Source organism: Lipotes vexillifer, unplaced genomic scaffold (assembly GCF_000442215.2).
Source record: "Lipotes vexillifer unplaced genomic scaffold, Lipotes_vexillifer_v1.1 scaffold691, whole genome shotgun sequence".
Lineage (NCBI taxonomy): Eukaryota > Metazoa > Chordata > Mammalia > Artiodactyla > Lipotidae > Lipotes > Lipotes vexillifer.
This window is the reverse complement of record NW_006788040.1, coordinates 96,374-108,645: the sequence shown is the minus strand read 5'-3', so window position 1 is coordinate 108,645 and position 12,272 is coordinate 96,374. Positions and strand designations below refer to the sequence as shown.

The 12,272-nt window shown below is 49.0% G+C and overlaps 1 protein-coding gene across 4 annotated transcripts in view; it reads right to left on the bottom strand.

The window, feature by feature from the left end:
• The window catches only part of SGSM1 (small G protein signaling modulator 1), a 53,343-nt gene that overhangs the window by 21,009 nt on the left and 20,062 nt on the right, over positions 1-12,272 (bottom strand). For 2 of the 4 annotated variants that reach the window (XM_007461125.1, XM_007461127.1), the window contains 4 exons: positions 8,841-9,005; positions 6,719-6,848; positions 4,186-4,250; positions 2,162-2,307 (listed from right to left, as the gene is read on the bottom strand). In XM_007461125.1, coding sequence (XP_007461187.1) covers positions 2,162-2,307; positions 4,186-4,250; positions 6,719-6,848; positions 8,841-9,005 — 506 coding nt within the window. The remainder of the gene's footprint in view (positions 1-2,161; positions 2,308-4,185; positions 4,251-6,718; positions 6,849-8,840; positions 9,006-12,272) is intronic. The other 2 variants (XM_007461126.1, XM_007461128.1) reach the window with 1 other exon arrangement.

Below are 12,272 nucleotides of genomic sequence, written 5' to 3'. Positions count from 1 at the left end.
AGGAATGCCCACCCAGGACTGTTAAGTGAGGAATAAATACACCTCTATGGTGTCAAGCAACTAAAATAGCGGGGACTATGTGTTACTGCAGTGCAGTCCACCCTGACACAACAATGCAACCAAGCAGATTGTGAAAGGGTTGGAGGAGTGTTAGATGAAAAATATTCATTTTTGACTATTTATTGTTTCAGCCAATTTGTCCTTAGGATACTGCCTCCCAAACTGGGGAGATTGTGAGGAGCATTTGGGGAACTTTCTTTTCTTTTCTTTCTTTTTGGCCGCAATGCACAGCCCATGGGATCTTAGTTCCCTGACCAGGCATCGAACCCGGGCCTTTGGCAGTGAAAGCATGGAGTCCCAACCACTGGACTGCCAGGGAATTCCCTGGGGAAGGGGAACTTTCAAAATACAAATTCTTGGGCTCCACTCTTACAGGTGTTCAATCAGTAAAGCTGGAGCCCCCGGAGTGGAGCCCAGAAGTCTATACATCTTTCGAATTCCTCAGGAAATGTGCACTCACTCTCACAGACTGCCAGGGGTTATGAACACTATAACCTTTCAAGAAAGGTAAGCTGGCATATCTATTTAAATTTAAAATGGACATCAAACAGTTACATTTCTAGGACTCTACCCTCAAAATAAGAGAACTAGTACAGAAAGGTATATGCTTATAAAGATGTTGACTGCAGCACTGTTTGAAATAATTTTTAAAAGAAGAAAAAGGAACAGCCCAGATGTCCATCATTAGAGGAAGATTTGACTAAATTATGGTCCACCCACATATAAGGTGCTAAGGTTCTAACGTGTAATATTTTACTTAGAGATCTGAAAGATGCCTTTGATATAAAAGTAAGTTGTCACTTAAAATATAATGTTACCTCATTAAAAAAATGAGTTTCAGTTTTATCTATATAGACATATCTGTGGATGTATAAGTATGGGAAATGTATAACAGGGTCTACACCAAACTGATAATATTCATTAATTCAGGGTATCAGAACTAGGGGGGTGCAGCAGAGAGATCATATTTAAAAACTTAAAAAAAATTCTGTACACCTGTGTTCTGCATTCTTTGAATTGTTACAGTAAGAAGGCATTCCTCCTGTAATTTAGAAAAACAACTCTTTCCGGCAGAAAAAGAAAACCACCCTTCTGCTTGTCCAGGTTTGGGAATCAGTTTGTTTTTCCCACTGAGTCTCCTGGCATCCCCAGATTAATATACAGAATAGCACCTTCCCCCAACGTGGGGAAGCCAGGCTGAGCCAGGTGCTCACCAGCTTGGCCCTCCCCAGGGAGGAGGGACGCAGCTGACGGAGCCACCGCATTTACCCAGCGTGGAGGAAATGGGTATCTCCTCTGAGAGCCTGCACTTGGCAGCAAACCAGTACTTCTTAGAGTGGATTCTGCCTTCCACCATAGGTGGTACTTTTCCAAGGAAGGTCCCTGCGGCCACATACATTGGAAGGAACGTTCCATATGCTCTCCCACACTCCCCCAATTTCCTGAGTGTGACAAGCATATCAGCATAGCCAAGGCTCTGACAAGTCCTGCAGGATACAGAAAGCTGTTTAAGCTTGTTTCCCAAATTATTTCTCCATGAAACTCTTTTCACACATAAACATTTCCCTTCCAGGAATATTTGTATTCTAATAAGAAAATCTTAGAAATCTATCTCCAGGCGAAATAGCTAATGGTAGAATTCTCGAGCCCTAAGACAAAGATGAGAGAAAAGGGTTTCATGTAGTGGTGGGGTTTCCTTGGTCCAGCTGCCTCCCTCTAACTTAGCTACTCTCATCATTCTAAGTAGCCAACTGGACTGTAAATTCTTCTGGCCGGGAAGTCACAGCACATCATACAGGACCGAGCATACAGCTGATGCTTAATAAATGCTTACTGACTGACTCATTCTTTACTCCTGCCAGGCAAACATATGTATTTTCCACCCTCCCTGATCCTCACCCCAATGGGCAGAAGCAGGCTGTGGGTGCTGGAACTCTCGAGGAGGGGACCTTCAATTTGTGTATGGAGAACCCAAGGATGTCACAACACCTGAGTCCCCACGCAGGTGGGTCTATTCCTCAGATGATAAGAGGTCCCCCCCATAGTCTCTGTTCCCCCAAAGTCTCTGCCCCACGGCAGGCCGAGCCAGGCCAAGCCTTACTGTGCTGTCCTGCAGGTACTGCTCCCAGATCTCGGCCGTCAGCCCGTGTCCAGCATCGCAGGGCAAGTCCGGGGACACGATCATGTGATTGACCAGGGCTGACAGGTGGGTCCTCACAGTGGACAGGTGTCTGCAGTAGGCAAGCCCTGCCGGGGAGGAATGAAAAGTGTCATTGTCCACCATCCAACACCCCCTGCCTTGTCTCACGGAGTCTCCAAAGTACTGTACTACTCGCAATCTGATTGAACCCTCGTGACCAGCAAACTGTCATCATCCTCCTTTTCCAGATAAGGAAGGTGAGGCTCGGAGAGGCAGAGTCACTTGCTGGCTTAACAGCTTAACAGCCCTGTGACCCTGGGGAAGTCACGTCACCTTTCTCAGCCCCAGCACCTCCTCTGCTGGAAACCAAGGCACTTAATTCACAGGCTGGAGGCAGGAAGAGGCCAGTGACTCCACGGGCTCGCTGTGCCCTGGGGTGCCTCCAATCCATACCAAGAGAAGAGAATGGGAGACAGGGGATGACTCGTTCAAACTTCAGCTGGATAAAGAAGGCCCTGGCCAGTCAGTAGCTGGGGAGATGCTGAGGGCACTGGTTTGCTTTCAAAGATGGCCCTGGCCCTTCGAGCAATTCGCACCAACTTGCCCCGCTTCATCTGCTCCACCCTGGGTGCCGGGTCCACAGGAAGCACTCAGCTGGTGCTGGCCTATGTGCGCTTTGACCATGCCCGTTCCTTCTGGCTACTGACCCCCAACTCATCCTCGAGTCCCAGAGGGGACTCTGGACCATCTGGAGCCTGAGGACTCACCCCTACCAACAACAGGGGTAATCATGATGATTACGATGAGGATGATATAATAGCTACAATTTATACAGCACACTCTGTTCCAGGGAGCTGTTCCCAGAGCCTACATAACTTAGTTGATTCTCACTACAGCCCTATGAAGCAGGCATTCTTACTACGCCCATCTTATAGGTGGGGAAACTGAGGCACAGTCTGCGTGCATCACTTGCCCAGGTCACGTGGCTAGGTGTTGAGCTGGGATTTGAATGCAGACTGTCTGGCTCCAGAACCTGGGCTCTCAACCACCATCAGGGAGGAGCCACACCATGTGATGACATCAAGACCCATCTCGACCCCCAACCCTTCTACCAGGAAGCTCTTCCATTGTGGTTCCATAAATACTCACCCAATGCCTTCTTCACGCCAGGCCCTGCGTTAGGCACTAGGGATGGGTAGTAACAGAACAGGCAAAACCCTTGATCTTGGGGAGCTCATGCTTTCCCTGTTTCTCCAGGCCGATACGACCTGCACTGTTTTTTCGCAGGCCCAAGCAGGATGTACTAACACTTTCCTAGAATCCCTGAAAATATACACATTTTATCTCCCCCATCTAGGCTGTGAGGCAGGGGAAATAAAACCTGCTAAGAATCAAAATAGCAGAGTGGAAAAAAACAGAGGCTTTGCCACCAGGCAGGCCTGGGTTTGAGTCCCAGCTCTGTTGCTTATTAGCCGTGTAACCTTGGGCAAGTCACTTTGCCTCTCTGTGCCTCAGTTTCCTCATCTGTTAATTGGAAATAATCAGAGCACCTGTATTGTGAACTTAGTTTTTAAGTTTTGGGGAAGGGATCAGGCCATCTTACTCTTCTGCTTCTGTCTATAGGAGAAGGGGACTGACACTTACTGAGCACCGACTGCACACAATGCCAGGTGCTAGGGGCTTTATACATGCTTTCCATTCAATCCTGAAAACAAACCCTCTAAGGTGGGCACTGGAGATGCAATGGTGATTAAACCAAACCCCTTCCAGCAAGTGTTCACTGCCTCCCCTTAGGACCAAGGGAGAAATTTTATGTCCAATCTGTAAATGAGGAAATTGAGGCTAAGAAAGGTTAATGTAACTTCACCAAAACTAGACACCTAGGAAATAGGAGTCAGGCTCCTTCCCCTGATATTGCTGGCATGCAGTAGGCACTGAATAAATGCTCCCTGGAGACCACAATGGCAAACAGGGCCAATACGCACATCCATAGAAGGCTCTGGAAAGAATCTGGTACTTCATATTGTCACAGAGAAGCTTCAGGGGAGCCCTGTAGGAAGGAAGGAAGGAAAAGGAAGGCACTTAGTACAGATCCACACATAGCCCAGGTTTGCTGGAGAGGAGCATGACTCGTTATCTCTAGGGAGCAGATTAAAACCAGCCAGTCAAGTAGACTGGGGGTGTTATTGTTTCTATCTACATAGCATCACTGCCCCTTCTTCTGCTATCAGCTTCAGAGTTACCTCCTCCCCAGCTCTGTCCCTATGGTTTGGGTAGACCTGATTCTACCCAGTACATGACTCAGCTTGGAGTCACAGTTATTGGGTTGGGGTGCGCGGGGGTGGGGGGGTTGTCACATGATCCAACCTGGGCCAATGAAAATCAGCCCTGGAACTTTTGTTCCAGGAACTACTAGAAAACAGACACTCTTTTCTCTGCTTGAGTTCCTAAGCCAGTGGGATGTAGGGCAGCATCTGCTGGGATCCATTTTTACTACTGCACAAGAAGGGCCAGCTTGAGAATGAAATCATCATAGACACAAGCAGAGCCAAGAGCCAAAGAAACAGACATCCCTCTATGCAGCATCTCGATCCAGCCATGCCTGAAGCCACCATACCTCTGGATGTCTCAGTTCTATCAAGAGATTTTCATTTGCACCAGTTTGAAGTGGGTTTCTTTCACCAGCAGAAAGTGTTTTGACATCTTTTTATTTTTTGATTGGAGTATGGCTGCTTTTCAATGTTGTGTTAGCCTCCACTGCACAACAAAATGAATCAGCCATAGCCATGTGTCTGACTTCTAAAGTGACCCAGCTGAACCAAAGTGGAGCCAGACTGCGATTCGGACTCTGGCTGACTGCAAAGGAGGTAATGCCTCAGAGCTTCTCCTTGCATGGGAATTTGCGGGGGGGGGGGGGGGGGGGAATGTTTTGGCTGAAAGAAGGCCTCAGAATTGATGGAGAAAACAGGACTGCTGAAGGTGGCGTTGTGCATTCTCGGAGAAAACAGAGTGGAGGAATATTATACCCGTTAAAAACCCAGCGAGACTGGGAAGGAGGCATGGCTGAAGTCCTCCAGTTATGCACGTGGAGGCATTAAACATTAAAGTCACCCTCTTTGTGCCCTCAGGCTGGTGAGGCTTGGCTTCCTCGGGTTACATAAGGACAGCATCACACTGACAGCTGCCCCACAGTGGCCTTGGCTGTCTGCAAGGTGGTGAGTTCCCATAGTATCCCTAAGCAGATACTATGAGAGGTACTAGGTTAGGTCAATTGTCCATGCACCATCAGCCACAGAATCACTTGGGGTTTCTCCAGCATGTGGATTCCTAGGTCCTGCACAGACCGACTAAGTCATGATCTCCAGTAAGTGGTCCAGGAAGCAGCACGTGATGCCCAAAGTGATTCTGATGCCTATGAAAATGTGAGAATCTCTGGTCATTTCAGGTCTTCTCAAGCTTAAAAGTACACACACGATCTTGGGACCTTGTTAAATGCAGATTCAGCTTCAGTAGGTCTGGCGTGAAGGACAGAGAATCTGCTCGGGTGATGGTGCTGCTGGCCCAGAGACCACACCCTGAAAGCCAGGAAGTAAGTATATGGCTTTATCTGATGCTGGCCCCCATTTACACGCCCATGACTGAAGACTGGACCACCCACTGGGACAGATGCCCAGCAAGAAAAAAAGAATTCCATTCTCCCAGGCCAGGCCAGGCGGAGTCAATGGGAAACATGACCAGCCTCAGGAATGGGCTGCGTAGTTCCAAGGAGACAAAGCCCTGTGGGCAAGGAGAGAGATGATCTGGGGATTTAACTTTATGCAATAAATTAAAAAGTGTCATTTATTGAACATCACCATGTGCCAGGTACACATGCTGGCCACTTTAAACCATTATGTGATTTGTCCTTACAACAGCTACATAACGTAAGCATTAGTATCCCCACTTGTTGGAAGAGCAAACTGAGGCATGTTTGGTTGTCATTAAGTAATATTTCCAGCTTCTGCCTTCCAGGAGTGTGGTAGGACGCACTTCCTGGTCCCTTGTTGGTGGGGCCAAAGAGGTGTGAGTGAAAATGTAAGTGCTGCACTCGGGCTGCAGCATTTAACCACTGGTTAAACCCCATCCAGAGCTCCATTTCCCTCAGTCACCGTGATTCGCAATATTCAAGATGGTGGTGGCTCCATCTGCCAGGCCCTTTAATGTGGAGAAACCAGAGCCCCCAGGTGACCCAGGATAGACACACAGCATGAATATGCACGATGGGCAATCCTTTATTGTAATAAGCCACTGAGATCTTAGGATTGTTTGTTACAGAGTCATAATCTTGTTTATCCTGACCGATATATGTAAGGAAGCTCCAACAGCTAGGACTTCACATGGCTAGGATTTAACCCAGACATGGACGATTCTATAGCCTGTGTTCACTCCTCTGAATTCAAAGCAAGGCAAGAAATGGGCATCTGCAAATCTTTGGTAAATCCTTCCGTTACCTCCATCCACAGTCCAAGCCCCTCATACCTCTCATGGTTGCAGCCATTGGTTGAGCCACCATCAGCTGAGCCGCTCTGTGAACAGGAAGATTTCCTTGGGCTGGGTTGCCATAGGGATGGCAGGTTGCTCACGGAGATATCCATCAGGTCCTGGGGGACTGTGGTGGGTAGAAGGGGCAGAGGAAGAGCCACGGTTAAGCCTATGTGGGTCACAGAAACCTCACCCCAAAGCAAGCAGCTCACCCCCAGACCAGCACAGGGATAGGGAAAGCCCCTGAATGTCACAGCAGGAGACAGGGACCCCAAACCAGGTCCTTGAGGCCATCCGAGCCAATGAAAGCCACCACCAAGATTTCGGGCCCCCAGCAGATGGGCAGAGCCGATGAAAGCTGAAGAGACAGAAGGATAACAGACAGAAAGAGATCAGAGCCAGCCCGGGGGAGCCAATGAAAGCCACCACCAAGATTTCGGGCCCCCAGCAGATGGGCAGAGCCGATGAAAGCTGAAGAGACAGAAGGATAACAGACAGAAAGAGATCAGAGCCAAGGAAACAGGCCTAATCCCCGAGCAGGAGGCCAAGCCTCACCATGTTGTCATTCAGTTGTCCTCATAGGAGGACAGGGGAGCCTGCTGGGGACGTCTGGGGAAGGCTGATGGCCTCAAGTCCCCAGAGGTAGGTCTCATGGGGAGCTCCTGGTGGTGAGATGTAAGGAAGCCTGACTCAACAGGTGAGGCAGGGCACCCAACAGCAAGGGGACCCAGTGGGGTCCCCACTGATGAGGGTGCCTGCACTGTCCATGGTCCTTGGTAGCTGCTCTACCAAGAGAGCCTCAAATAGGTTGGCAACCCTCCAGAATCATGTTGAGGGGGCATGTTGAAAAGCCACATGCCTGTATCCCACCCCTGACCTACTGAATTAAAGTAGGTGCTACTATATGCAGGCTGTATCCTGGAGATACAGCCCTTGAGTCCGTGTTTCAAAAAGAGTTTTGAGGTAGCAGCCACATCTGAGAACCAAGAGCGCGCAAATGATCTCCTAACTCTTGGACACTGGTGGTTCCTGATCAATTGCTCCCAAGGATACAGCACTTATAGTTTCCCTTACTGTTTTCTTTCCCAGCTCCATGGAAACCGCAGCATCTGTAATGCTGCAGAACAAACATACTGGTGACCCAGGCATTAGAATTTCTACAGTTAATTTCCTGGCCTCTTGGTGCAAAAAAGTTGTTTTCTCTAGGACAGGGCTCGGTAAATATTTTCTGTAAAGGGCCAGGTAGAAAATATTTTAGGGTTTGCAAGCCACTATCATAACCACTTGACTCTGCTGCTGTAATGCAAAAGCAGCCAAAAACAATAGGCAAACAAATGAGCATGGGTATGTTCTAATAAAACTTCGTTTGTGGACACTATAATGTGAATTTCATATCATTTTCACATGTCACAAAACACTATTCTTCTTTTGATTTTTTTTCGATTTAAAAAAAATGTAAACACCATTCTTAGTTCATGAGCTATACAGAATGAGACTGGATTTGGCTTGTGGGCCATAGTCTGCCAAACCCTGTTTTAGGAAATTAAGAGGGGTACTCATTTGCCCCATGAGCCATGCCTCCTCAAGGATGACTGGTAATACCTGGCCTCTTCCCTTGGGCTCTAAGGAGAGGGGGAGCTGTGGATCCGGCCCCCCTAGTCACCACAGATCCGTAGCTGACAGCGTCTGCCCCCACCCACTGACAGAATAGAAAGCTGCCTACAGAATGAGGTTCTTGAGGCCACCAAAAGTGGCTTGTTGCCCTACTCCTCACAATAGACTCACCAATGAGCCGGACAAGACCAGTAGGCCCCTGTAAAATGTTCTAGAAAAAGCCCCAGTTCTCAGCCAATCTCAGGGAAGCACTGATCAGTTTCACGCAGATGTGGCAAGCGTGCCTCCACCCCCAGCCTCTCACACCCTGCAGACATCATCAATGGATCCCTCTGCTACAGAACCCGCAACACTCCAAGCTGCGTCCTGCAGCACGGAGGTAGGACAGTGTGACGGCATCAATATTTCTCCTGCCTCCACCTCCCCCGGGACCAAGACTCAAAATGACAACATGGCAGAGGTGGCTGGCACGCAGCCCCAGGGGTGAGGGGAGCTCAGACATTACTGGGGGGCTGCGGCTTCGGGCTTGATGTGGGGAGGGTGGTGTCCCATTTGGTCTGCGCCCACCGACTTCCCCTGGCCACCACTAACGCGGACCGTCCCGCAGGAACCACCATCCAGGCAGGGCCCACGGAGACAGGGAAAGTGCCGCCCACAGCAGTGGAAGCAACTTAAGAGGCAAAATAAAAAGCCCTGGTGAAATGGAAGGTCTGCCGTGACCAGAACACTGAAAAGGCAAGAAGAACCAATTCCCTGGGGCTTGAAACCTTCCCCTGTCCTGTTCCACTTAGTTCCCATGGATTGTGTTTGATCAGAGGAAGAAAGAATGCTGTTACCTATAAAGCGCCTACTCTGTGCTGGGTGCACATCCCCTACTATATGCAGGGGATTGCCTTATCCCTAACGACCCTGTAAGGGCTGCATTTTTTTCCCCCCTATTTTGCAGAAGAGAAAAGTGAGGCTCAGAATGGTGACACAACTTACTCAAAGCCTCACCATTTTGACTAAAGTCCCCCCTTCTCTTCCCACTAAGAAGAGCTGTCACTTCCCGAGCTCAAGTCCTATCATTATCCCCTTTTATAGATTAGAAGACTGAGGCACAGAGAGTTCAAGCAGCATGCTCAAGACTACTCAGCTAATAAGTGGTGGAGCCGGGATTCCAACCTAGAGGATCAGACCCCGAGATCCTATTCATACTCTCTCAGCTGTTTTCCTACGGGCTGTTGTCTCCCCAAACCATCCTTGCCCTAGACCAGCGGTTCTCAACTGGGGTGATGTTGGCCTCCCAAGGGACACATGGTGATGTCTGGAGGCATTTTGTTGTGACTTGAGAGTTAGCTAGATGTTACTAGCATCTAGTGGGTAGGGATGCTGCTCAACATCCTATATAACATATAAGACTGTTCCCTCCTCCACCCACAAACTGTTATTCAGCCCAAAATGTCAACAGTACCAAGGCTGAGAAACCCTGCACTGGGCAGGTGCTGTCCAATACAAATCCAATGTGAGGTACAAGCATAATTTTAAATTTCCTAGTAGCCACACTAAAAGGGTAAGAAGAAACAGATGAAATCAATCAGCAATATGTACTGTTTAACCCAATAAACTCCAAATGTTATCTTCTTTTTTTTTTTTTTTTTTTTGGCCGCATGGCGTGCCATGTGGGGTCTTAGTTCCCCGACCAGGGTTGACCAGGGATCGAACCCGCACCCCCTGCAGTGGAAGTGCAGAGTCTTAACCACTGGACCGCCAGGGAAGTCTCACCAAATGTTATCATTTTCACACAGAATTAATATAAAATAATTAATGAGATATTTTACGTTCTTTTTCTTGGTACAAAATCTTCAAAATCCAGTGTGCATTGTACACTTCCAATTTGGACTAGCCCCATTTCAAGTGCTCAGGACCATATGCGGCTCACACCTCCCATGCCAGACAGTACAGAGACCATCTTGGCAACAGAGGGGTCTGGAAATGCCCTTCTCTGTGAACCCACCTAAATGCTTGAGAACTTGTCTTTGCCTCCTCTGTGCACAAGAAGCAGGCACAGAACCAGGTGGTGGAGACAGGGGTGAGAAGACACGGAAAGGGAGTTTAGAACCATCTGTGGCCACATCTTCCCTCCCACAGGGAAGGGAAACTCTTCTCTCTTATCATTTAAGGCAGGCATCTGTATACTTTTTCTGCAAAAAAACAGCCAGTAAATATTTTTGGCTTCGTGGGCCATGTGGTCTCTGCCCCAACTAGTCAACTCTGCGGCTGTGGCTTTTCAAGCAACCACAGACCATATGTAAATGGATGGGTGTGGCCGTGTTCCAATAAAACTTTATTTACAAAAACAAGCAGTGGGCTGAATTTGGCCCACAAGAAGGGGTTTGCTGATTTCAGATTTAGGCACTTCCTCAGAAAGGACTTTACAGATCTTACAGATGAAGATCATAACATGACTGTTTTGTAAACTCTGTGACGCTCAGGGTCCTGAGAAAATCAATCAAGGATGGGGGTCACCATTTCCATGGGGGTTGAACCTGACCTCGAGGATGAAGGGAGTGAAACCACAATGCCCTCCCCCACCCTCCCATCAAAACAATCTGCATGGAGTGGATGTAAGAAGCACAAGCTCTGGAGCCAGACCATGTGGGTTCAAATGTCAGCCATGCCAAGGATTAGCTGGGCAACCCTGGACCAGTTTTTTAACCTTTCTGTGCCTCAGTTTCCTCCTTTGAACAAGGGGGGATGGTGATGACAATGGTACCTGCCTTGGAGGGCTGTGGTGAGAATTAAGTGAATTAAGACATGGAGAGAGCACAGAAGTGGGCTCGGCACACAGTGGCACTTAAGTACATGAGACCCACCATTGCTCACAGGGCATCTGTCATATTAGGTGTGTGATGTATCATTGAGCTGACTTCTAAGAATATGATCGCGGGTGGGGACTGCTGTTATCCCAGTTCTACAGATGAGGAAATGAGGCCTGGACAGGGCCAGTCACTTGGCCACATTGCAGTGGCAGACTTGAAAGTAGTAATGTGTTCTTTTCTCTAAACGAGCAGTTCTCATCCGGGGGCAATTTGGCCCCCAGAGGACACTTGGCAGTGTCTGGAGACATTTCTGGTTGTCACAACGTGGTGCTGGTGGTGGGGGCAGATTTACTACTTGGCACCTAGTGAGTGGAGACCAGGGATGCTGCTCAACACCCTACAGCGCATAGGACAGCCCCCAACCACAAAGAATTATTCCATCCGAAATGTCAGTGGTGCTAAGATTGAGAAGCCCTGTTCTAAATACACTGTCTTGGTTGGGGTTTCCTTGAAGGCAGACAAGGATTCAAGTGCAAGTTGGGAGATGTTCCCAAGAAGCACAGGTAGGGGAGAAGTGAAAGGACACAGGAGGGGAAGGCGAAGAGGGTAACAAACTGGTCACCGCGTCAGTTACCATCATGCGCACCTGATGCTTGATCTCGAGGGGGACCTCTAGGACATGTGCAGAACACACATTTCAGAGTGTTCTCACCTGAGGGGTGAGGGAGCTGGGGCATTTATACACCAGCTCCTACCGGGCACTGGCTGAGGGCTGCTCCAGGGAGGCACTGATTGTAATCCACCCCACCCACCCACCAGGGCAGAAGGAACCCTGGTGGCTGGAGAAACCCTTAGGCAAGGAGACACTAAGGCTGGCAGCTGGCAGTGGAGCTGCCTGCACAGAGGGTGTGGGTGGGTGCAGCTAGCATCTGTTGCCCTGGCACGTGCAGGGCCACGACAGGCTAACGTGGATATGCCCCAAATAAGTAAGACACTCAGCACCCAGCCTGGCCCCCAGCAAGAGCCTACAAATTGTTTGTTGGATGAGGCCCTGTGGAGAGAGCTGTCAGGGAAGGCAGCCACAGGGCACTGGCCTCTCTGATAAATCAGCTCTCCTTGGGGGGGGGGGGGGGGGG